Source organism: Xenopus laevis, chromosome 3L (genome assembly GCF_017654675.1).
Source record: "Xenopus laevis strain J_2021 chromosome 3L, Xenopus_laevis_v10.1, whole genome shotgun sequence".
Classification (NCBI taxonomy): Eukaryota; Metazoa; Chordata; class Amphibia; order Anura; family Pipidae; genus Xenopus; species Xenopus laevis.
In genome coordinates, this window is record NC_054375.1 from 80,372,184 (window position 1) to 80,397,519 (window position 25,336).

Sequence of the window (25,336 nt, forward strand, 5' to 3'; positions counted from 1 at the left end):
GATCAAGTACAATGTACTGTTTTAGTATTACAGAGAAAAAATAAATAATTAAAAAAAAATAAATAATTGCTTGATTATAATGGAGTCTATGGGAGATGGTCTTTCTGTAACTCAGAGCTTTCTGGGCAATGGGTTTCTGGATAATGGATCCCATAGCTGTAAATCTGAGCTTCTACTTCATCTAATGACTACACATTATTCAGTCTGTCACAGATAAACGTAACACAGATAAATGAACATACTTTTAAAATCTGATAAATTATATGATTAAGTGTTGCCCTGGGACACCAAGGGCTCACCAGCCTGAGCCCTAAAACCTTGTCTACTTTATTGAGCAAAACCATGGTATCCCCATGTTTGACAAGTTAATTTTCCAAGTTATTAAGAAAAATAAATAAATAAATGTAACAAATTAATATAGCATAGAAAGCATTGTTTTTTTGCCCACTAGATGCCAGCTCACTGAAGTCTATTAGAAACATTTTAATCATAGAGATAGCACAGCAATCAGAGTGGCTGCTCCCAAAAAAATATTCAGTACTGATTTTATGTGATCAGCTATGCTCTTCTGTGTGTTCTATGTGTTGCATTATTGCTAGTTCTGTGTAAGAGCACAGAGCAAGGCAGTGGACACAGACAGACTACAGTGGATAGTAAAGACAGTATGAAGGCGGAAACATCTCTATACCCGTGTTGTTTACAGCTCAGACTATATAGTTGCTTGAGGAATTTATCTATTTATTTTTTATTACTGGAAATAAATTATGTAAAAGCTCAACCTAGAAAGCAAGAAAGAGTTAATGTTCTGTGCTCCAGAAAGGGCAAAGGTCCCACTAAGATCAGGGCCCATTGGGAAAAGTGCCCTGTATACTGGCAGGCCTCTGATACAGACTAACATATAAAATAACAATAAAAAATTAAATGACCTTGATCATATCTAAATTGCTCAGTTATTCGGTATCTATGATATTTTCATCATTAAGGTACAATGTGTTACTTTATGAACATTACTTGCACACAAAGGAACTGGGAAAGTCACTAAAACTGAAGGAAGAGTGCACCTGTCATTGCTCCATTCAATAAAATCCATAATGTCTCTGCAAGCACAGCATACAGGGAGAAGCAGTGGGTAAATTATTAAACTGGATGGGCCCTTTAAAGTTGAAAAGATAAACCATTTAAAAAAAAAAGATGTGAAAGTTATTAAATATCAGCAGTGGCACTAAAACAAACAACATAATCTCTACTGCAAACAAAGATGCAATGGATTTTTAAATCATTTAAACATGATTCCGGCCAAAAGAACAAAAGAAATGTTTCTGCCTTTTGTTCTAGCGAATTGCAGAATTATTAGGAGGACAAAAAATAGTTGTACAGGTATGGGATCCGTTATTCTGAAATCAGTTATCCAGAAAGCTCCAAATTACAGGACGCTTGTCTCCCATAGACTCCATTTTATCCAAATAATCTCTTTTCTCTGTAATAATTATACAGTACCTTGTACTTTATCCAAACTAAGATATAATTAATCCTTGTTGGAAGAAAAAATAGCCTATTGGCTTTATTTAATGTTTATATGATTTTAAAGTAGACTTATGGTATGAAGATCCAAATTACAGAATGGAAAACCCTGGGTCCTGAGCATTCTGGATAACAGGTGCTATACCTGTAGTTTTAAAAGATTTTATTATCTGAAAATGTGATTTTGTAAGTAACAATAACATACAATACCAATATATAATATGTAAAAAGAAAACAGGGATGTTAAAAAAGAATATTAGGGCATAATAGTATCCCTTTAAGAAAACATGTATACCAATGATCTGTTGCTTTAGGATTTGGATGTTTTGTAAAAAAAATAAATAAATAAATAACTTTACATTTTGCTTGTATATATACATTTAACATTCAAAAAATAGATTTGCTTTTGTATGGATCTCAAATATTATTACAAACAGTTTATATCATATGTAAATCAGAAAAAAAGTTTTACTAAGCATTGTGTAGGAAGTTAACTTCAGAAATCTAAGACTAAATACGATTTTGCTTAACAAAGGTTTTATTTAAAGACTTAACGCAAATTACATTTCTAAAATTGTCCTTTTCCTGACATTTTGTAGCATTTTATGGAAACCAGAATGTTAAAATAAGCGATCCATAACATACCCTGTAATGATACCTTACTAAACCTTAGCCATATCCTGATTTAATTTGAATAAGTGCTTGTCATTTTATGTGCCATCATTTAAATTACAACTCCTTTCATGCTTTCTGGACAAGCAAAGATCACTCTGAGTGCAAGAAAACCTTGTAGCTCATAAACTTAAGGACAAACTAAAACACGCATAAGCATTTCATCATAAAATGTTAAATATCTCTACAATGACACATGACTCCATTTAATAATGATCAGTAATCCATTACTTTGATTATATTCACTTTCAAATAGTATTTGAAAGCTTTTCTATCGTTATTTGCATTACTGTTATTAATGGTAATGTTATTGCTATCTCTCAAAAGGCTACCAACTAGCAGCAGTAGTGGAACTGAAAATTATGAACCCCCACGCAAGATCTTATTCGCTATAAATTACATGAAACAAGTAATATTTCAATCTGGAAAACTCAATGGGCTCAAAGTGAAGTGCTGCTACAATGATGTATTAAAGACATATACATAGAGCAGAAACAGGGAGTTCAGAAAAAGATCTTATCCAGTGGTTTCGGACTAATTATAAAATGTGAATTCACCGATGGTATGTAAACACAACAAATAACGAAAGCAACAGTTCTTTATAAAAAAAAACAAAAAAAACACAGTGCTTTATATGTGCAGTCTTCTGTTTATCGGTCCCCTTCAAGAACTTTCAGCCATTTGGCTTCACCACATGGGTCATTACTTGGATCAGTATCAATATGTGTTAACTGTAACGTGTAGCCTTATAACTGGTACTTAGGGATGTCATTAGTTTCTGTACATATTTTTTTAACGAGATTCTTTAAACCTTTGAAATTAAAATAGTGAAAGAATGACATTGATTATTGTTGCAATCTAGAAAGTCTAGAATGTCTGTGCAACTACAAATATAACACTTTAAAACTGAATATGCCACTGCCACAAGACAACAAAAAAGTGAAAACTGGGCACTCAAGTGATAACTTCCTTATTTTAACCAATTACTAATTAAATTATTTAAAATGTTAATACAAGAGAAATATGAGAAATGTATTTTATTATATGCACAAACTGCAACTGATCTGTAAAACCCATATTTTAAAAGCATGCCAATACCAAATAAGTATAGCTTAACGGAGATTTAGGACTTTTATAGATCAAAAACCCACCACAGTGTACTACTGAATTTTCTAAGCACTGTTCAAAAGTCACTATCCTTCAGATTATATGTTTAAATTGCCACTTAAAGTGTTTACCCCCAAACTTTACTTTTGAAAAGAACACATTATTACAAAGTCAAAATGTGGAAATAGATTTTTCTATAACAAAGTACCAAACTGTGAAGCTTTGAAAAATTTGCTGTTTTTCTGGTTTCTAAAGATTGCTTTAGAACTTCCAATTTAGTGTATCTTCCTTAGATACAAAGAAAAATACTCCTAAATATAAGTGAAAAGGGTGTTCTGAACAGTTCAATGCCCTATATTTATGCCCCAAAATTAAAATAGTTAATATTGTTCTAGCTTCCACATTAGCAAACATCATTTTAAGAGTCTGAAAACGTATGATGACCAAAGAAAACCATAAATTAGATATTTGAAAGTACACATTTGGATAAATCCAAAATATGTAAATATGTCTCTACTCCAAACAAGCAAACTGCAGCGGATTGATAAAGTTAGAGGAGTTTATACATTTTCTAAAGATCACCCAAAGCATTGATTTCCAATATGTTATTAGATATTGAGATTAGAACATTCTTAATATGAATTTTAGGGATTTTGTTTGAAATTCAGGTAGTGGCCCCAAAATGAAAACAATGGAAAATAATTGTCATAGCAGACAGAAGTGTTTATGTTTATGCGAATAATTTACTGGTCAGTTATGATAAATCAAGTTTCAGTAATCACTTGTCAAATCCCACCAAAAAATACATCATGAAGGCTATTAACTTCTTCAAATGGTTCATGGGACCTTTGCCATTGAGTTCTACATGACATTGACAGGTTTTAGACGGTGTGTTTTTGGATTCAAACTATTTCCGAGTATATTAAATCTCGAAAAATTCGAGTTTTTTTTTAACCTGAGAAATAGATTTTTGTCAAAAAAAAAAACCCTTGAAAATGTGAATAGAAAATACAATTCGAACATTAATTAATCTGCCCTTAAATGTCAAACAATAAGGGGTTCCAAAACCAAGATAGTTAGTTGGATTATGATGGTTTCCCTCTCTGTGATAAAACCTACAGTAGTTACATTGCAGGAGTAGTTGTGTTCAGGGTTAGTGATGGGCGAATTTGCGGCTTTTCGATTTGCTGAAAAATTTGCGAATTTCCTGCAAAATTTGTGAAAAATTCGCGAAACAGCTCCGGCGTCTAGTTTTTGATGCCGGTGTCTGCGTACGTTTTTGCTGAAATTGCACCGGCGTCCAAAAAAGGACGCCTGCCTCGTTTTTCTTTTGACGCCTGTGAATTTTCGCTGTGGTATCGCGGGAATTCGCCGTGAATTTGCGCCTGGCGAACAAATTTGCCCATCACTATTCAGGGTATAAAGATGAAGCAACACAACATTTTCTTAAAATACCCCCCCCCCAGGGAACTTACATTTTATTTATTATTCGAAGGCTAATTTGGACTCTAGTAACAAGGTAGCTATTGAAATTCCAAGTTGGAGAGCTGCAGAACAAAAGGCTAAATAAATAATTAACTATATTTCAAATAAAAAACAGCAAATATCTCAGAATATCACTATTTATCTTAGTTTAAATGTGAACTATCTTTTTAAGTAACCTTATTCAATGTGGAATATAAATCATATGACAATATTTATTGTGCTGAGCATCTCTTGGTTTTTAGTTATGTGCCTTCTTCATTGTGTCAGACAAAATAAAAGAGCAAACAACAATGCATTGCTATTAAAGGAAAAGTTAAAACTAAGTAAGCCTTATCAGAAAGGTCCACCAAAATATACCAGTAAGCCCTCAAAGTAGTGCTGTTCTGAGTCCCCTGTCAAAAGAAACCCTGCATTTCTTTCCTTCTATTGTGTACACATGGGCTTCTGTATCAGACTTCCTGCCTTCAGCTTAAATCTCCTTGCCCCGGGAACTGAGCATGCTTAGTTTGCTCCTATTCGCCCCCCCCCTCCTTTCTCTGCTGTTATCTAAGCCCAGAACTATAAGTGAGCAGGAAGAGACTCCCTGATGTTGCACCAAGCTAATACTGCAGCTGCTATCCTAAACAAACAAGAGAGCTTCTAGAGCTTTTTACTCAGGTATGGTAAACATTCCACAGAATAAATATAGCATTCTAGATTGCACTATTGCAGTTAATCTATTGGCAATAAAATGCCTCCGTAGCTTTCCATCTCCTTTAAACACTTAATGAGAAGTGGAGACACCATTTGCGTACAGAGTATTTTCAGTCCTTCTTAAAGTGCTGAAGCACATGCCCTGAACTGTGCCTAGTGGGACACTGGACCATTTTGAAAAGTGAAAAGCCCCTTATAATTCAATTTGTACACACATCCAGTATTTTGTGTACAGATATTATGTAAATTTGAATTATTTCAATTGGAAAAGGGATGTTTAATGGGATATGTTCAGCATAAATAACTATATTGACAGATCCCAAAAGAATACCAAGTGGAGGAAGGTGGTGCCCTGGAGCTCCACTCCAATGCTCTGCATTTTGGGTTGGGATTTTTAGGAAGCTCTTACCTAGAATGTCAAACTACCTTGGCCCGGCACTGGCAGTGATGTCACTCATATGTGAAAAGTTGTCATATTAAGACATACCCTTAAATCTATATGTCTCATCCTCCCCTGTGTATAATACAGTACCCCAGCATATGATTAAACACCTTAGGGGCCCCTAACAATAATTTTCAAATGCTAACAAACCCCCAGAACAAATACTAGGCGTATGTTCCATAGGGATCATAAATCAGGCAGAGTATGGCAAACACAGGGAACATAGGGAAGGCAGGACAGAGCAGGAGACCGGAAAATAAGGACCAGTCTAATATGTACTACATACATTGACACAGTGCTGGTGCCCCATTAGCATTGTGTATAAGGTGTGAACAGGTGAACAATGTGGGGAGTTTCAGTCTGGGTCTCAGGCCTTTAGAGTGGGAACAATAGAGGTGTCACAAGTGTGAACAATACAGGGGATTAGTCTGAATTTGATGGGTAGGGACACACTGGGCGATTTGGGGAGATTTAGTCGCCTGGCGACTAATCGCTGCGACTTTCCACGACCAATCTTCCCCGAATGCCTCCCCTCGCTCTGCGCCTGGCTAAAATGAAAAATCGCCTGCGCTAATCACACGCGGCGATTCGTTTTCCGAAGTCGCCCGAAGTTTCCTCGTGAGGCAACTTCGGGCGATTTCGGAAAACGAATCGCCGCGTGTGATTAGCGCAGGCGATTTTTCATTTTATCCAGGCGCAGAGTGAGGGGAGGCATTCGGGGAGAAAAGTCGTTGCGATTAGTCGCCAGGCGACTAAATCTCCCCAAATCGCCCAGTGTGTCCCTACCCTAAGCAATGCAGGGGCCAGTTAATCTCTGTAGTGATACCTTTAAAATTGTACACACAGACAGACTTTGATGTGGAGGGCCACATAAAGGGGCCGCCAGTTGGACAGCCCTTATAGAAGATAAAAGTTGATTTACACTATATTATTTTATTCTGTGCAGGTTTTATGTTGGTTACAACAGACTATGAGTCTTTGTGTTTCAACTTTGTAGGAAAGGGTATTTCAACTGGCAGTTCTTGCATAAAATACAGCTTTTTTAAGCTCCAAACTTAATTTTTTTATTGAGACTTGGTCAGAGAGGTGCTTACTGCCAATAATCATAATATGATTTCACCGCAATAGTTGCCAAATAAATTTAAAATAGTAACCAAATTTATGTAACTTAGTAACTTCCATGTTTTGTTTCAATTGTTTTGTCCACCCTTTTAAATGTTCAGAAATGTCTACCTGTGTGTTACTGTATATTCAGGTGCATGCACATGTTTGTTATGGAGGATTTTATAAAAAAAATATCAATGATAATCATGGTTTCTAAAAAGCAGTGAAGAACTCTCTTTAATTTAATAAATTAAAATAAGTACAATGAAATATACATTTTATAACAAACAGTTATATGTCATGGTTTAAAAGATACATTTCTATTCAGTTATTCATTTCACTAAATTGCAAGCATATTAGCTCGCATAAGCAAAAAAAGTTATATTTGATCATGAAAAATTAGCCTCAATCCAATATAAACACTTTGTTTTCTCACTTGTTTTTATGCCAGAAATGTAAAACTATCTAATGCCTTTTCTGAGAAAGAGACAGTGGTTGGAAATAGCACTGCTAAACACTTATGTGAAGAGCTCAGAATGTTAAACAGAGGTTAAGTGCCAGGAGATCCAGTGATAACATCTCTTTAACATTCTCCTGAGTGTGCGGTCTATGTGAATCAGTCCAGAACGCTACAGCTGTTAAAAACTGGCAGATAAAACAGACATTATTTAAAAACATTAATATTAAAAAGATCAAAACTGACAACTAATACATTTCTCTAAACATCTCTGACACTTCTTGCATATCTACTTCTGATAAAATAATTCATCTAAAAACAATTCAAACTACGTGCATGAATGCTGAATAATAGAAAGAGCAATTTTCTTCCTGATACAAAAACCAGCTCACTTTGGTGCCCAAACTATTATGATTGTAGACAGAGATTAACTTACTGTGAGAAGCTTCCACGTTATGGATCGGACAGGTTTCGGAACACCAGACCAACTCAGCTTCCGCAATTCATCTGTATATTAACAAATATATGGGTTCTTCATTAGAAAGTCAAGTCAATGAATGAATTTAGGTAATCTAGTCCAAAGAGTTACACATTATGAATCAGAGGTTATAGATGACAGAAATACTGCCCACCCCACCAAAAAATACCCCTCCACCAGCAGTTTTGATAATTCACACTAATTAATTTAACTTCAACAGTGAAACCCTTCTCAATGAGATTCATGGTTCCTTTCTACCAGAGAAGTCCATGAAAACAGGGGGAAATCAAATAGAATATCCATATACCATCTCTACTTTTTTTGTGAACTATATTGGGGCTTGGAGCAACTGGGGAATTTAGGAGCACCAGTATATACAAGTTAGTGATGTGCAGCGCTGGGCCAGCCCAGCCAGCCAGCCAACAGGCATGCATGTGCGAGAACCAACGCGTGTGCGAGTAGGAAAGGCAAAAAAGGTGCATGCCCAGAACTAGGAGTATGCAGAAAGAGGAATGTGCCTAGGGCACAACTATGGGGGCACCAGGCATGTACCTCTTCTGCCCCAGGTTGCATGGTCCTAGCACCATAACGATGGTCGTGCGCAACCCCTCCTCTGGGTGCACTCTCAAGCACCAAAGCACTGGGGCGCTTGGAGTCCCCAGTGCTCCGTAGGATGCTGCTGGGTGCCATGCAGCCCATAAAATTTTTGTTCACCACAAATCCGGGCCTGTCGCCTACCCCTGATCTGGGCCCTTTTCCCCCACTGCCACTTGTCACCACCACCACTTTTGTGCCTTTTTCCCTTTCTATGATATTTTACCTTAATACTGAATGACGTGAGGGATATAAGATGCTGTAAAATGCAAGCTTTGAGGCAATTTTCTGATTTTTTTGAAAAAAGTGGGAGTGTATGACCAATTCAAGTCTTTCCAAATCAGCTGTATATAACAAATATGTTTCTGATATATATTATAATTTTAAATTAATTTGTTTTGGTATTAAGAGCTCTGTCTCTTATTACAGAGGTACAATTAAAGAGAAGCAATATTTAAAAAATATAAACTATTTTAAAAACTATAAAACTTGAAAGTACATTGGATTTTTACCTTAGTTTTTCTGACGAGTGACACTTTAATAAAATTGGAGTGCCAAAGAATTTGGTTATATGGGTGACAAATTGTATTTAAGTAACCTTTTATTATACTACATTATTGTTCAGAGATCAGACAATGGCATGACATTTTAAAAAAGACACTGTAATGTCTAACTGGGTTGGCACAACAAAACAGCTTTTAATATCAGTTTTGCACAAATGAAAGATAGAAGTAATCTTAAACTAAACAATCAATTTGCTAACTTTGTTAACTTTTTTCTTAGTCTACTTGAATAATATCATCTGGTATGAGCTAAATATGTATCAACAACTATAAATAACTAAGGATTATTGCCCTGCAAGAGCAACGCTCTGTGATCCCAGAATCGAGCAAAAAGAGTTGCAATGCTCCCAGGATACCACACTGCCTACATCTTGCAGCAAAGCTTACTAGAGTGAAATCACTTGGGCCAGAGGTGGGTTGGAATGCCCCTGCCTTGATCATCATTGAGGACAAAAGCACTTAAGGAAACACGGTGGCCCTGCACATGGCAGATATCCATTACAAAGTTTCTTTGCATATTTACTAAATGCAAAGTAACTTGATAATATTATAGGTTTGACAAGTAGACATTTTAAAATGTCTAAAATGCATATTCGGCACACCAAATTTAGACTCCATTTGGTTGCATATCTACCACAAAATATTATGCAAAACAGTCGGTTACATGGAGGATTTTTCCACTTTGCACAGTGATTTGAAAAAAAATATCAGGTGACTGAAATAATCAGGCAATTGTGGTTCAAAATTGATAAATGCAAGATCATGCATCTTGACAAAAACAATAATGCAAATTACACACTAAAAAAAATGGCAGCTTTGCAAAATAAGGTTTACGTTGTTAGAACCAGGTTTTCAGAATTCCTATGGAATCATTTACATAGACCTAGAGCAGAGAAGTTCAAGAGCATTAAGGGGACAGGGTCCTGTTGCAGCCACCATCTGTTGCCACTCCCTAATTTGTGTGCATTAATGACATGCACGTTAGGGGGTGGGTAGGGGATGGGATACACCTACATATGTCTCTCTCTCTCTCTCTCTCTCAGACTTTATGAATACTGCCATATGTCAAATTCACCTCTGTGTAGATTGATCATAGTTAATCTAAATGTACATCTAAATGGAGAATCCAGACTACTAGTTACTAGTCATGTCTTTAAAAGCACTTTTTATTCATGCCTTTTCAGAGAAGCACTTTTAGGGATACCTTAAGAAAAAAAAAAACCTATGTGCATAGTAGTAATTGTAACTATAATTTTTAAGCATTCAATAACATTATTATTATTATTTATTTATACAGCTTTGATATTTAATTTAGGTCATGAAGGTTGTCAGTTGTTGGTCCCCAGTAGAGCTGGGAGGAGCTCCATCACTTTCACACAACCCACACACAATTTTCTTTGTAGAGAATCCTCCTTTAGTCTCTTCACTCCTAAGGACTACTACTTCAAAACACTGGTATAACAACTGACTCAATGTGAGAGCCACTGTAAATTATTCTCCTGTTTGTGTTTATAACTTATCTACTCATTCTTCTACTCAAATTGTTCTATGGGGCAGGCACTTCTAAAAGTAGAATGTATAGTAATTGTATTTTTGTATTTGTATGTATTCTATTATTGTAGCTCAAAAGATGAAAATTCGTCAAAAAGGTGGTTTATTCCAACAGGTCACTGACCAACATCACCTGACGCGTTTCAGGAGTAACTCCCTTAATCATAGGCTTAAATGCATCAGGTGATGTTGGTCAGTGACCTGTTGGAATAAACCACCTTTTTATCTAACCGGAGTGCCGCCTTTTCATCTTTTGAGCTACTATGATTCCAGTGGGGACACTGATGGCAGAGCACCCGGACTACATCAATAAAGAAATGGAGCTACACTGACAAGTACACACAGGGGGTGAGTGTGGAGCGGCCTATTTTCTTTTTTCCACACTGTGTCTATTCTATTATCACAACAGGACTTGCCTAAAATCTGCACGTATGCTTTATATGCAGTAACTACTTATAGTATAGATTAAGTAGAATGTGCAACAACTGAGTAGAACACTTTGCCTAAAACAATGGCACTGATTAAAAATCCTTTTCAGCTATCTGATTAGAAACTGCAGCTTTATGTGCCTTTGTGACATAAAGCTCCAAACAGATATTTTAACAGTTGGCACAACACTTTTGTTTATCTTTCTAGCAGAGCTACAGTTGGTGAGGCTTATCAAAAAGTGTCACTTGGGAAGCCTTACTAAGTTAGATGGAAGGGTTTTGTAATTGGTAAGATTGCCAACTGATTAAAAAGAAAAAGAAAACAGTAACCCGAGTATGCAAAGACAATCCTCAAAACCTTTCCAAAGCATGGTAGCCTTGTTTATGACCCTAAAGGAAGGAAACATTTAATAAATTGTAACATAAAGTGCTTTGCTTAAAAACACTGATTTCACTTTTACTGATGGTTTCTGTAGAAAACAGTAGCTACCTGATTCTGCACTGCCTTTACTGCAAATGGGAAGTAACTTCTAAAAGTCTTTTAGAAAGAATTGTTCGCACAGATGGAGGGTTGTTGAAACCATAAGTAGAAATTAAGATGCATTGCAAGGTTTATTAGTTGGGCACACTGTGGTCATATGTTATCAAACACACAGAGAAACAATTAAAGTGGGACCTGTTATTCTAAGAAATAATTTCAAATTCTATTTTATCATGTCAAGTAAACTAAACTTTACTCAGACTATATAAATGATTTACATCTTGTTCCCTTCAGTCTGGAAATTCCCAATCACAGCAGGCAGCAGCTATTTTGTGTACACTGTTATAAAGGCAAGCTTTGCATTATATCAAAATGTCATTAATGAGCCAGATGAGGCACCCATGTCCATTCTCTGGTTACAAAATTAGAAGCTACGGAAGAAGGGGGGATGTGACATTTAGGAAGTGCTGAATGGAAAGTGAAAGTAATTGCCTAACCCGCCTCTATGCCTGAGGCATAGAAGTGGGGCAAACAATACATGACTGAAAGTTTAGATTTTTAAATAAGTTTATAATATGTATGGGATATGGATGTTTTAATAAAAAGGAAAAAAAAAGAATTTAGGTTTCATGTTCAATTTGAAAAAGACTTTTAAATTACAGCTTTTTATGTCTGGGTGGCAGGTCCCCTTTAATATAAAAACATTTTTTACATCAGTGTAGCTGTATTTCTGTAATTGCAACATCTATATCATCACCACTATAAAAGAAAGATGTACAAGTTATTTTCAGTTGTAGGAAGACTATTACTAGAAATGTCACCTTGTACAAATCAGGTGATATTTACCATAGCATTCCTATCACTCAAACCTTGCCAAATAAGCTTTCTTGTAATGGTCACAGACAGATATCCCAACACCTATTAACTTATCACACAGGTTGAGATACTGTAGATATCGTTGCAGTTAAGACTTGTGTTTCTAACTATCTAACCATAAAAATGGATTATAGCCCAACTCCTGACATGTTTTTCCACAGAATGAATGGGTTAAAATGATGCCTTTCTATAAACTACATGCCACAGCTCAATGAATTTGATTTAAAGGTTTAAGAAATCAAAAATGACAAGGAGTCCCTCTTGTTTTTTGCTTTTCTTCTTAAGTGACTTACTGATTTCAGTGAAAGCAAAGAGATAAATGCAGAGTAACAAAGTAATTGCCACTATCCAATGAAAAATATTGCTTTGGGACAGACATTTGAGACAGATTGGCTTGGGGGTGGAGTTATTGGCAAGTTTTTAATATTTCCAGTGTGCCAGCTTCAACACTCCACTGTGTTCTCCACAGCACCCCCCACACACACCATTATATTAGCATTGATATACTTCCACAGATCTGTTAATAGCAACCTCTAGGTTTTTGGAGATACATTGGAGTACATTCTTGATTATATATCCATTGGTATCTTAACACACTGGATACAGGCCACATTGGGGTCCTGTACTTACAGCTTGCCCTAGGCAACTGGTACGGACAGGGCTGGCTTGATCACCAGGTGCATAGTGCAGTAGGCCCTCGACAGAAGTATTCTCTATATGAATGCTAAGGGGTGAGAGTCCCCGACAAATTTGTGAAACTACAGGAAAATGTGCACATTTAAGTCTATTGGCGACTTTTTAATCATATCAACATTTTTGCCACTGTGACTTTTTTAAACCATAATATACAGTCTATAGGTGACTCATGTTTCGGTAACATTTTTGATGTGTCAACTTTTTTGTAGCTAACTAAATTAGAGTCTTTGGGTGTCTTTTTGTGGCACCTTTTTTGTTTTTTTTGTTTTCTTTTGGGCTACCAATAAAATAAAAAATGAAGTCCTGTTGACTGTGTTGAACAAATCTGCAATGTTTTGTTTTGTGTCAGAATTGGCAAACTGTTGTTAAAATTTGCCAAATTGCACTGGAGTCAATGAGAAGGTAAAAAAATCACATTCATTTTTCACTCAGTATACTGCTACACACATGCCCTACCTTGTTAAGAGAACCTCCTATGCACTACTAACACAGGCGCAACTAATAAATTACTACCAATAGATAATATATGGGTGCTCAAATCCCAGTTGCTCAAATCCCATTGCTTAATGTGGAAGGTTTGGACAACAAAGTCTCATTTGAGTTATTGCCTACTACAGACTTGTGTGGTTTTCCTCTAAAGGTTACAGTTTGAAATAAATATTAGTACAATATCACTTATCCATGCATATATTTTTCATGCAGCTTAGACAAAGAAGAAAATGCAGTACTTTAGCAACTACAAGTTGAAAAAATAGATAACGATCCTATATGAGCAAAACACAAATAAAACATAAGATTGGCTTGATTTTCTGTGACCACATTTTAGCTGTAAGCATATGATATGGATCATCTCCACAGAGAGAAAGCAGAATCTGGAACATATGCAACAATGAATGCCTGATGAACAGTAGTCAAAACAACAACAATGCAATCCTGTTAAAATATAAATATAACTACAGTATATACTTAAAACACACACATTTGTATGTTAAAACAAGCAAAACGGTCATACTGTCTACAGGAAAATGGGCTGGACATTCTCCTGCCAAAAACCCTCTGTTCTTAATAAACATAAAACGATAACATTTGACCATGTTTCTTTGTTACTTTTTGTTGCTGCAAAACTGCATACACATCATTTATTGTAAATTATTTTTAGTTGTATATATTGTGGTAAAGTAACCAAGCAAAGCTGGAAAAAGTTCACTCTAATATTTAGTTTCTCCACAGGGAATAAGCTCCAGGAAGGGAGTTGTTAAACAGAGAATCCGTTCTCTGTTTAAAGATGGGAGTTGCCAGATTCTCCATTCTCCAGGTCCAGTCCGGAGAGTTGAGCTCACTTTCCACAGGAAAGCTGTCCTGTGGAAAGGTTATTTAAACTTAAGGAGAGTGTTAGAAACTCCCAGAGGAGCTGGCAGTGCCACCTGCGTCTGCATGAAGCAGAAGGTGACCGGGACTGTGAGTTGGTCAAGCTTGGGAGTCTTGCTACGAAAGTGAGGGAAGCCAGAAAGCTGAACTCAGGAAAGAGTCCTGTGAGTACAGGGGTGAGCCAAACTATATTGTTGTGTTGTGCTGGTCATCCACAAGGGGCCCACTCTAGTCAGGGACTGCTTCAAACATGTGAAGGTAGTGTCGTAAGCGAGGTTTTTATTTTATGATTTATGTTTCAATGCTACATTTGTCACTCCTGTGTATAATTGACTGTTTACATTTAAAAAATGGGAAAAATAAACCTGTTTCATTGAAGAGCTGCGTGTGTCACTGTATTTCTGCTACTTTGTCCTATGCTGCCTGCCTACCATTGACTAATTGAAAAAAAACATTTTTCCCAATCTTAGTTTTTCTCATTTTTTGACCCACTGAAACCGAGGTATTCACATTTTTTTCACAGTTCTATTCAAAGCAATTTTCTATATTCAGATTTTTTTAATAGGCAAACATTCAAGTTTGATAAAAATTTGAGTTTATTTGGTGTAGAAAAACTTCTAACATTATACAAACTTGAATTTTGATAAGTAGGCCTTAAATGCTTCCAGTGCTGGCAACAGTGTTAACATGGAGTTCATTAGCTACAAGCCAGCTATGTGTGTTCAACAGGCAAAAGAAGCCAAGGAAGTAATACCTCATCAAGGTAAGTGTTAATTCAAGGGCTCCCTTAAAAACATGCTCTCTATACCTTGCACACTATTCACCCAAGTATGTTTCCAGCAACAGCCTATTTTTTTTATGGCTGTTTATACCATTCAGAATCTTTAGTGAATGCACAGAAATTGCTCTGTCACAGAGCCAGCATGTTATCGAATGCTTTGTAACACATACTGTATGTGCTTATACAACTAGGATAATAATAATAATTGAAGAAGAGGCATGCCACAGGTCTTTGCACTCTAAAAGAGCACTACATCTGAGACATTGTATAGCACAGATTGTTAAAACCATTGTTCAACTTATTTTCATTTACTACCAGTGATATTAAATCGCACCACTAAAGTTACCACCAGAAATCAATTAGCAATTTGTTTAATACATAAATGAATGTAAATGTAAAATGGTTTGAAATATTGACTGGCACTTTATTCAGTTTATAGACAGTTTATTGTAGGGATGCACCGAATTCAGGATTCGGTTCGGGATTCGGCCTTTTTCAGAAGGATTCAGATTCGGCTGAATCCTTCTGCCCAGTCGAAACGGAATCTGAATTTGCAAATTAGGGAAGGGGAGGGAAATCGTGTGACTTTTTGACAGAAAACAAGGAAGTAAAAAATGTTTTCCTCTTCCCACACTTATGGGTCGAAGTCAATTCGAGAGGATTTTTCGAAGTAAAAAAATTCGAAATTCGAAATATTTTTTTTTGGATACTTCAACCATCGAATAGGATACTACGACTTCGAATTTACTTCGACTTTGATTTGAATTAAAAATTGCTCAAATATTTGACCATTCGATAATCAAAGTACTGTCTCTTTATTGACTTCAATACTTTGCCAAATTAAACCTGCCGAAGTGCTATGTTAGCCTATGGGGACCTTCTACAACATTTTTCTTTACACATCGAATAAAAATCCTTCGATCGATCGCTAAAATCGTTCAATTCGAACGATTTAATAGTTCGATCAAACGATTTTTATTCTACCGCAGGATTGCCAAATTTGTTAAAAAAAACGTCGAATTCAATATTCGAAGTTTTTTAATTCGTTGGTTGAAATTTGAAGTTTTTTGTACTTCGAAATTCGACCCTTGATAAATCTGCCCCTGAATGTGCATATGCAAATTAGGATTTGGATTCAGTTCGGTATTCGGCCGGATCTTTCATGAAGGATTTGGGGGTTCGGCCGAATCCAAAATAGTGTATTCTGTGCATCCCTAGTTTATTGTAGTATGCATTTCAGCATACAAACAAAACAAACCACCTATACACTTGATGGAAATGTTTGTGGTCACTGAAGAACTGTATTAAGATCTTTTTCTCACAACAAATATTTCCACCTATTCATTTGCCCTCTCCATTCCAATAACTTAGATTGTACATTTTTGCAAGGGTATTCCCAGAAGACATGAAGAAGCTAGATTTTCTGAATTTTTTTCTAAATTTCTATCATTAAATCATCTATCCACAGAGTGAAATAAAGAGGGTTTACAAAACAAATAATGAGAACGTTTAAATCATATCTGGTAACATAAAAGGAGCTACCTTACTAAGTTCTACTTTATAAAAAACAATTAGTATATGTTAACGGTTTATAAATTTCCAACATTGCCAGGATTCATTGATGTGACATTTTTCTTATAATTCCCTTGGAGGTACTAGTTTATAAAATAAATGGGATGATACGTTTTATTTAAAGTTGCTTTAAGTAAGATTTGAGAGGCTAAGGATATCCAGCAATATGAATATTGTGACTTCTCCACCACATATGAAGATTTGAAAGATTTAAAGAATTCAAAAATAAAATTTAGATTCTTCATTTCATTGAAACACACATGAAAAGCACAATGCCTATCAATACACTATTACGAGAAAGGCTACCAAATATTTGTCCAAAGGCAAAATATGTACAAAAAATGTACAATGAAAAAAAAATGTTTAGCCCATGCCTTTTTAACTCTTACTTTAGCCATAATGAGCCCGGCATAACCTAGACTTTCCTGAATGTCTGGATTATGTAGAAAATGGATTTAGAGAATCACACTAAACCTATAAATAACAGAAAGGTCACTGCAGAAAATGGATAATCAGTATTGTATTAATCTCAGACATGCCAGTAAGCTCCCTGAAGGATACAGATTCAGACCACTGTATTAACGCCAGATAAAGGTATTAAAGGAAAACTATAGCCCCAAAATGAATACTTAAGCAACAGATAGTTTATATCAAATTGAATGACATATTAAAGAATCTTACCAAACTGGAATATATATTTACATAAATATTGCCCTTTTACATCTCTTGCCTTGACCCACCATTTCGTGACTCTATCTGTGCTGCCTCAGAGATCACCTGACCAGAAATACTACAACACTAACTGTAACAGGAAGAAGTGAGGAAGCAAAAGGCAGAACTCTGTCTGTTAATTGGCTCATGTGACCTTACATGTGGTTTGTATGTGTGCACAGTGAATCTTACGATCTCAGGGGGCGGCCCTTATTTTTTAAAATGGCAATTTTCTATTTATATTTACCCAATGGCACATACTACTAGAAAAGTATATTATTACGATAATGGTTCATTTACATGAAGCAGGGTTTTACATATGAGCTGTTTTTTACTCAGTATCTTTTAATAGAGACCTACATTGTTTGGGGGGTATAGTTTTCCTTTAAAGTTAGCCAGTTACCAGACTATAATGCAAGATTATTGCAGAAAACAGGTTCTAAACACTCCATGAAGTCCAGTCATGCCAGTAAGATCACTTCATTTCCCCATCTTTTTTCAACCATTAAATATGCTTTTCTCATTCATATACTTCCCTTCTTCTTGTTCTAACACCATTACTTTCCCTTTTATATTTTATGCCCTTCCCTTTAAGTTCCACATTCCAGTATCTGTTCCTTCAGACCTTAATCTTTATTATTTAACCATTCTTATTTTTTGCTCAATCCCATCATTAGCCTTATGCTCACCTAAGTGAATACATTTGCTTGTAATGTATCTTGTCTGAGTTTATCCCCTCCCTCCCTTTTGTGCAGAATTGTTTCTTATCTTCTTTGTTTCACTATTCCATTACAAAGCAATAAAAAGCTCTGTTACACAACTGCTAAAACACAGTTTATTAAGCAACTATGCTGGTACTGTTATAGTGGGCCCGGAATGGTGGGGTGCAATGGGGTTTCTGCTGCTGTCCCCAAGGGCCAGTCCAACCCTGAGCACTACTGCCTTGTATCCTGTAAAGCTAAAAAAAATTGATAAATCTGCCACATGATATTCAATATATCATTCTATAAAGGAAGAAATAGTATAACCCACTTTTTGACACAAACTCATTTAGTGGGGCTTATGCAGGCAAGGTGCATAAGCACTGAAATAAATAACGTGTGTGTGTATTCATTTTAAAGACATAACGGATTCCACAGTATAATGCAACCCCTCTCTCACCTTGTTCCATCCTGAAGTCATGGATTCTGGAACTTGAAGTCCCTCTGCTTTAAAGAGAATCTGTGCACTACCCACTGTGGAGAGTAAAGGAACTTCAAGTTCCAGGATCCCTAACTTCACAATGGTAGTTTCCTTTCTATTTGTGGAATCAAATATGGCTGTGTAAAAAATAAAATATCTAACAATGGTTTATGTTTTTAATCAATTTAACTTCCATAACTAGATGTATAATAGCATATACAGCCCTAGGAACTGCTTCACACTTTGCAAATTTACAAATCTTTAGTAGTTTATATGGATACCATAAAAATCTTTGGTTGTTTTTGTGCAAATTCACCTGCAATTCAGGCACCAATTATTTAACACACTAGAACACCATAGTTGTTTCATATTTATTTGAAAACTCACTATGCTGACTGCCAATTTTAAATTGTCAAATTGATCCATTGTGAGATGAATACTCATTTTACCTTTCGGATACATACAGATATGAACAAGTAAACAGTTAAATGATAAATGCTTTACAGATTTTTTTTCAAAACAAAAAAAAATCAGTTATATTAGTTACAATAAAACATCTAATTCAATTTAAGTCTTTATTTTAATAGTTCTACTAGATAAAAATCCTAGAAAAACAGTGATGTTTCACAAATGTAATACAAAACATTTACAGGGAAATTTTAAGGAGCTCAACACTTGAATTGCATTCATTATTCATTCTTTGGCACAAAATTGTTATTTCAGTAAGATTACTGTAAATCGCTATATGAGGAGATGCCTTGCATGAACAATTAAACGATGGAAACGATAAACTAGATTTAGCTTTATGTTCTTATAGCAAATTTCTTGAGCAATTTAGCAGCATAAAAAAAACTATAAGATCCAATCTGAGTAGACCGGCAGCACCACCATCAGTTTTGAATTAAAACAGCTGAAAAATGCAGTATTACATAATCAGAATGCTCTGTATGACCTCGGTACCTACGGCAACTTCCTATTAAGTGAAGTTAGTTGTACACTAATGCTCAATTTATTATTTAGGGTAAACTAAAGGCTGAAAATTAGACAAAAATTATAACTTACATAATGCAATCCACTGTAATTGGAAAGCTGAATACTAACCTGAAAATAAATAAATAAATAAATATATATATATATATATATATATATATATATATATATATATATATATATATATATATATATATCAACAAAAAGGTTTAAGTGCCTGGGTGCAGTATCCCACGCATTTATCCAATCCAAATGCAATAAGGTCCGCACTCTCAGTACTTCTTAAAAAGAAAAAATGTTTTATTGTAGAAGTTACAGACTGACGTTTCGGCCTGGTCCCAGGCCTTTCTCAAAGTAACAATTCCATGTTAAAACTGCATTTTATACACATGATCAGGGGGGGAAACATCAGTCTGATTGACGTGGTGTAATTGTCAACATTTAGCAACTGCCAATCAAACATAATTCAGTGACTGCACATCAGTATTACTTAAATGGTTAACTTGTCTAACCCCATTACAGGGAACAAAAAGACTACTTCTAAATAACAGATTAAAAACAAAGTTAAAAACAAACCAGTGTTGCAATATTACTTGTGGAAATTATTGTGACAAATTGTAACAATCTAAATGTTGCTACTGTGTAATATTACATGAGGATGTAATAGTTCATGGACAAATCGTTCTATCTCTGGTCCATATTGTACCTTAACTTCTTAAAACTAAGCATATTTTTCATACATCATTATAATAAATTATGCAAATGCCTCTCTCACTGACTCTATGTAACACCGGTTTCATGGACGCACATGATCGTTACCTCACACTCCATTGAAGCACACTCTTCTATACACCTCAGAATTTTTAAACTATAAACAGGTGATTATCATAATTTCTGTGATCACCTACTGTTGTAAAACCCTCTAAAATGTGCCATAAATATGTAAATAATACTTATTAAAAAGCCGTATATTGTAGTGTGCATCCCAATCACTACGTGTTCTAAAGGGAATCAAAGTGTTAATAAACATAAACACTAGTGCTACCCAGCAAATTTTAACAATCGTTAATGAATAAATAGAAAAATAAAAGTTAAAAAGTAAAAAATAAAAAATCGATGGCATATTATGCACAGTTCCCATGTCAGTTCAGATATGCTGCACTGCTTCATGCAGCATTAGTCAGTGAAGCTTCTATGCATAGTTCATGTGTGTATGATCATGATGTAAAATTGTCAAAGTTTATAGCATAAAATATTAGTGTGTGCCCCCATTGAACCCATCAACAGGAAGTGCACTTCCAGTTGATGGGTTCAATGGGATCATGGGTATATAAACTTGTTTGGGGGTTTGACATGGTTGCCCTGAAAAAGGTCCCTGTGTGGACCGAAACGTAACGTCGGCTTTACATGTGATTTTTTCAATACACTTTTGATTATTCACAAAATATCTCGGTGTTGCTGGTCATTTTTCCTTTTTTCAATCAATCAAATTGATAAGAACATCCAACTGATTAGATCGATATGGCTATTTAATGTTCTCTGGGCCTAACTAGGAAAAATATTATGCCCAACCAAAGGTGCAAGCTAACAGAGCAAACAAGGGAAAGTTGTGCTCTCCACTAGTTTTTAAAACCATTAGGTGGGGGTGCAGCGAGGCTGTGACCACAAAATACATATAGACAATTACAAGAGCCCTCTGCACTCAACCCATTATCAATATATTTAAGACAGAGACATTTTGTGCATACTGCTACTGAAAAATGCCTTACCCTTTAAACAAAACAGGGATTGTTTGTCCATATATTGCAATATATTTAAGCTGGCCAACAACGTCAAAGTCATCCCATATTTGGCCAGTCCTATGCTCAATTTTCATCTGATTCATTAAGAATTCTATAGTTTCATTATACATTTTATAAAAGGGACGAAAACGTTTTACCTGCAACTTACTAGCTGCTTGCAGGTGAAACGTTTTCGTCCCTTTTATAAAATGTATAATGAAACTATAGAATTCTTAATGAATCAGATGAAAATTGAGCATAGGACTGGCCAGATATGGGATGACTTTGACGTAGTTGGCCATCTTAAATAAATTGCAATATGTGGACAAACAATCCCTGTTTTGCTTAAAGGGTAAGGCATTTTTCAGTAGCAGTATGCACAAAATGTCTCTGTCTTAAATATATTGATAATGGGTTGAGTGCTGAGGACTCTTGTAATTGCAAGCTAACAGAGCCCATACTCCGGTTCAGGGTAACAGTAGGCCAGCTGCACTGGGAGGGAGCTCCTGGTATGAGCGGCTATGTTGGGGCACAAGCATGCACATAATGAGCAAATGCAGTGACATGCTCATTATGCGCATGCCCCTGATATCAGAAGCACATTATGCGCAATGTATCACATTGCTGCTACTGTTACCCGCCACTGGAGTGCAGGTTCTATTAGCTAGCATCTTTGGTTGGGGATAATATTTTTTTGCCCAATAGGTGCCCTTTAAGACTTTAAGTGATCAGATCTTTCTGAGAAGCACATTCAAGGAAGATCAGTCGCTATTAGTCAATATTCAAACAATCATTGTATATAAATATATATGCATATTTGTGGATATATAGAACAAACACATTGGCAACGTTATTTTCCTTCAGCTGAGACAGAGCCATCTCTTCCCGAGGGTCTCTAGGTAGAGCCTGCCTCTTATCCCTACAGACATCTTTCCTCTTGCACTCCCCACCAGTTCATAAATGGCACAAGTCAGTTCCGTGCCATTCTACTAAGCTATCCTGGCACTCTCCACCCCTGTGGCCCTGGATACCTATGGGCAGTCATGGGACCACTTTTTTAGTAGGCTGCATGGAAGTGGTAGGGTGCTTTCTCATAACAATGTGATGATTAATGATGATTAAATGATTGTATGCTGCTCTCTTCATCGAAGAGGGACAAACTGTTAAAGTATTAATGTCTCTTCATATTGGTCTCTATATGCCAATCCTGTTTATTGACAGGCATGCACCTTGCAAAAATTCATACTGCTCACCCAGATCAATATCCATAAAACATTTATATTATCAGCCCAATACCCCAGGGGTTGTGAAAATACAGCAGATGAATTTCATATGTGGTAAGATTGACCTTTCATCAGAAATGTATGGAAATTTTCACTTGGATAAGTGATAACTTGAAACAATGACTCATATAATCCGGGAATTTCACTCCTCTTAAGGATTACTGAAAAGATATTCAAAGGAAAATTCAGATTTTACTCTCAAGTCTAACTAATTACCAGAATTCTTGAAGATGCTATACAATCGAAAGGCCCTCCTCTTCCTTCAAAATAAAACATTAAATAATTGTGTTTGAAATGGAAATGCTGCCTCCATTGCTTCAAAATATCATGCTTATGTTTTGCTTAAACCTGGGGCCTATGAATGTTGCAAAATACAACCCATGTTTAAAATCCTAGAAGAAGCAAAGCAATATGGTCATTACAGCGCTTTTGACATCAAAAATGGCACATGGGAGGAAATACAATAGCCAAAATAAAAGTAAAATTTTACAAAATATTACGTCTACCAAAATTCTTCGCTGGTTTTGCTTACAGGGTTTATCAAACCAGACTTCTTATCCGACCCAAAACAAATATTTCGTGGAAAAATAATTTTTTTTGGTGATTTATCATACCCCAAAGCTGCTAAAAATCCAAAAGAAAGGGGATATAGCAATCTGATATTGAAAAAAGTGTATAACAGCACTTTACATACAGAGAGATCTTCACTACTTAGTAATAATGGCAAAAGTAACCCACAAAACGGAATAGCAGTATGAGGTCAGGTTTATTTGTGCCTTTTCGAATCAGGAGATGGTAATCAAACGTATCTGGCCAGTTCCAAAAACAAACTCAACCTTGGCACAATATAGAGGAAAGTATTTCTAAATCTCTTTTAGAGGGGCTCCCAATCTGAGGGACATTCTTGTACATAGCCATTACAGCCAAAGACAAAAACAAGTGAGTCCTGGCTTACAGCAGATGCAAACTCTGCTCTTATGTTTGGAAACATAATGCCATTGTTGATAGATTTGACGTTAAATGGAATATCAAACAAAGTTTTGACTGCAATACAGAAAGGATCATTTATGTGAAAAAAGAGCCAGTTCTGATATACAAGAAAATAAGTAGTTGACCTTGGGTGGCTAGACATTTCTGGAAGACAAATAAAGGGAGTCACCAAAGGGTCACTAGTGTTTATCGATGATGTGACACAGGACAGAAGCAGCCGAATTAATTCTGAGGTGTTCAGAAACATCCTGTCTGCTCAAATCCAGCTAAATGCAGTCAAATTTATTGGAAGGTATATCATAATGACCCAAAACATACAGCCAAAGCAACCCAGGAGTTTATTAAAGCAAAGAAGTGGAATATTCTTGAATGGCCAAGTCAATCGCCTGATCTGAACCCAACTGACCATGCATTTCCCTTGTAGACTAAATGTAATAAAATCACCTGGTGGTCTAGTGGTGCGGCGGCGTGGACGGCCGCCACGGCGCCGCGCTCCGGTTCCGGCCTCCAGCGCCGGCACCATCTTAGTTCTCTAGGGCGCGTGCGGCACACCTGCGCACCTCTTAAAGGTACAGGCGCGCTGGCGCGATTACGCCAGCGCACGTTTTGGCGCGAAATTTGGAGGTATTTAAGTCCCATTCTTACTCCCAGCCAGTGCCGTGATAGAACTTGTTTCTTGTGGTTCCTGAGCCTTGTGCGTTTGATCTGTTCTGAATCTAGTCTTTACCCGTGTTTGACCCAGCCTGTTCCTGACTATTCTGCATTCTGTATCCTGACCCTTGCCTGCCTACGACAACTCTTCCTGCTTAACCCCTTGATTGACAACCCGGTTTGACCCTTGCCTGACTGATGATTCTTGATATCTGCCTGCCTCGACCCAGCCTGTCTGACGATTCTCTAGCCTGCTCCATTTGTACCGTGACCTTCGGCCCAAAAGACTCTGCTAACAGCCGTGCCCCTTCGCCAGCCAGAACATCTTGCCTTGCACCCCTCGTTAAGTCCAGGTGGCACCCAAGTAAGCTGAGGGCTCCTCCCGAAGCCCAACGGTGGTCACACTACTGGTGAAGCCGAGCCGAGACCAGGGTGCTTGGCATTTGTTCTGGTATCGGGTGCCGGTCGTGACATTATCACGGGCCATGGAGGACGAAAGTCACGATGAAGCTGCTGCTGCTCCTCCAACTTCCACCGAAGCGCTTCTTACCACCCTGTTACAGCGCTTGGAGGACCATGAACAGAAGCAAAATTATCTCCTGCAGGGTTTCCACAACCTAACCCGACAGCTGGAGACTACGCAAGCTTCCCAGCAGCAACCTGTTCCTGTTTCTGCTCCTCTTCCTCCTCCTGTGGGTTCAACCAAACTCAATGAACCTAAAATTGTGTTCCCTGAAAAGTTCAGTGGGGATCGCACCAAGTTTTTCGTCTTTAAAGAGGCATGCAAGTTGTACCTAAATTTCTTTCCTCACTCTTTCCAATCTGGTGAGGAGAAAGTAAGATTCGTTATGACCCTGCTTTCGGGTGACCCCAAAATTT

General features: G+C 36.5%; 1 protein-coding gene across 4 annotated transcripts in view; it reads right to left on the reverse strand.

Annotated features, from left to right (window-relative positions):
- LOC108711168 (TBC1 domain family member 22A) overlaps positions 1–25,336 on the reverse strand; it is a 297,560-nt gene that overhangs the window by 225,911 nt on the left and 46,313 nt on the right. For all 4 annotated transcript variants that reach the window (XM_018252619.2, XM_041586439.1, XM_041586438.1 and 1 more), the window contains exon 5: positions 7,918–7,988. In XM_018252619.2, coding sequence (XP_018108108.1) covers positions 7,918–7,988 — 71 coding nt within the window. The remainder of the gene's footprint in view (positions 1–7,917; positions 7,989–25,336) is intronic.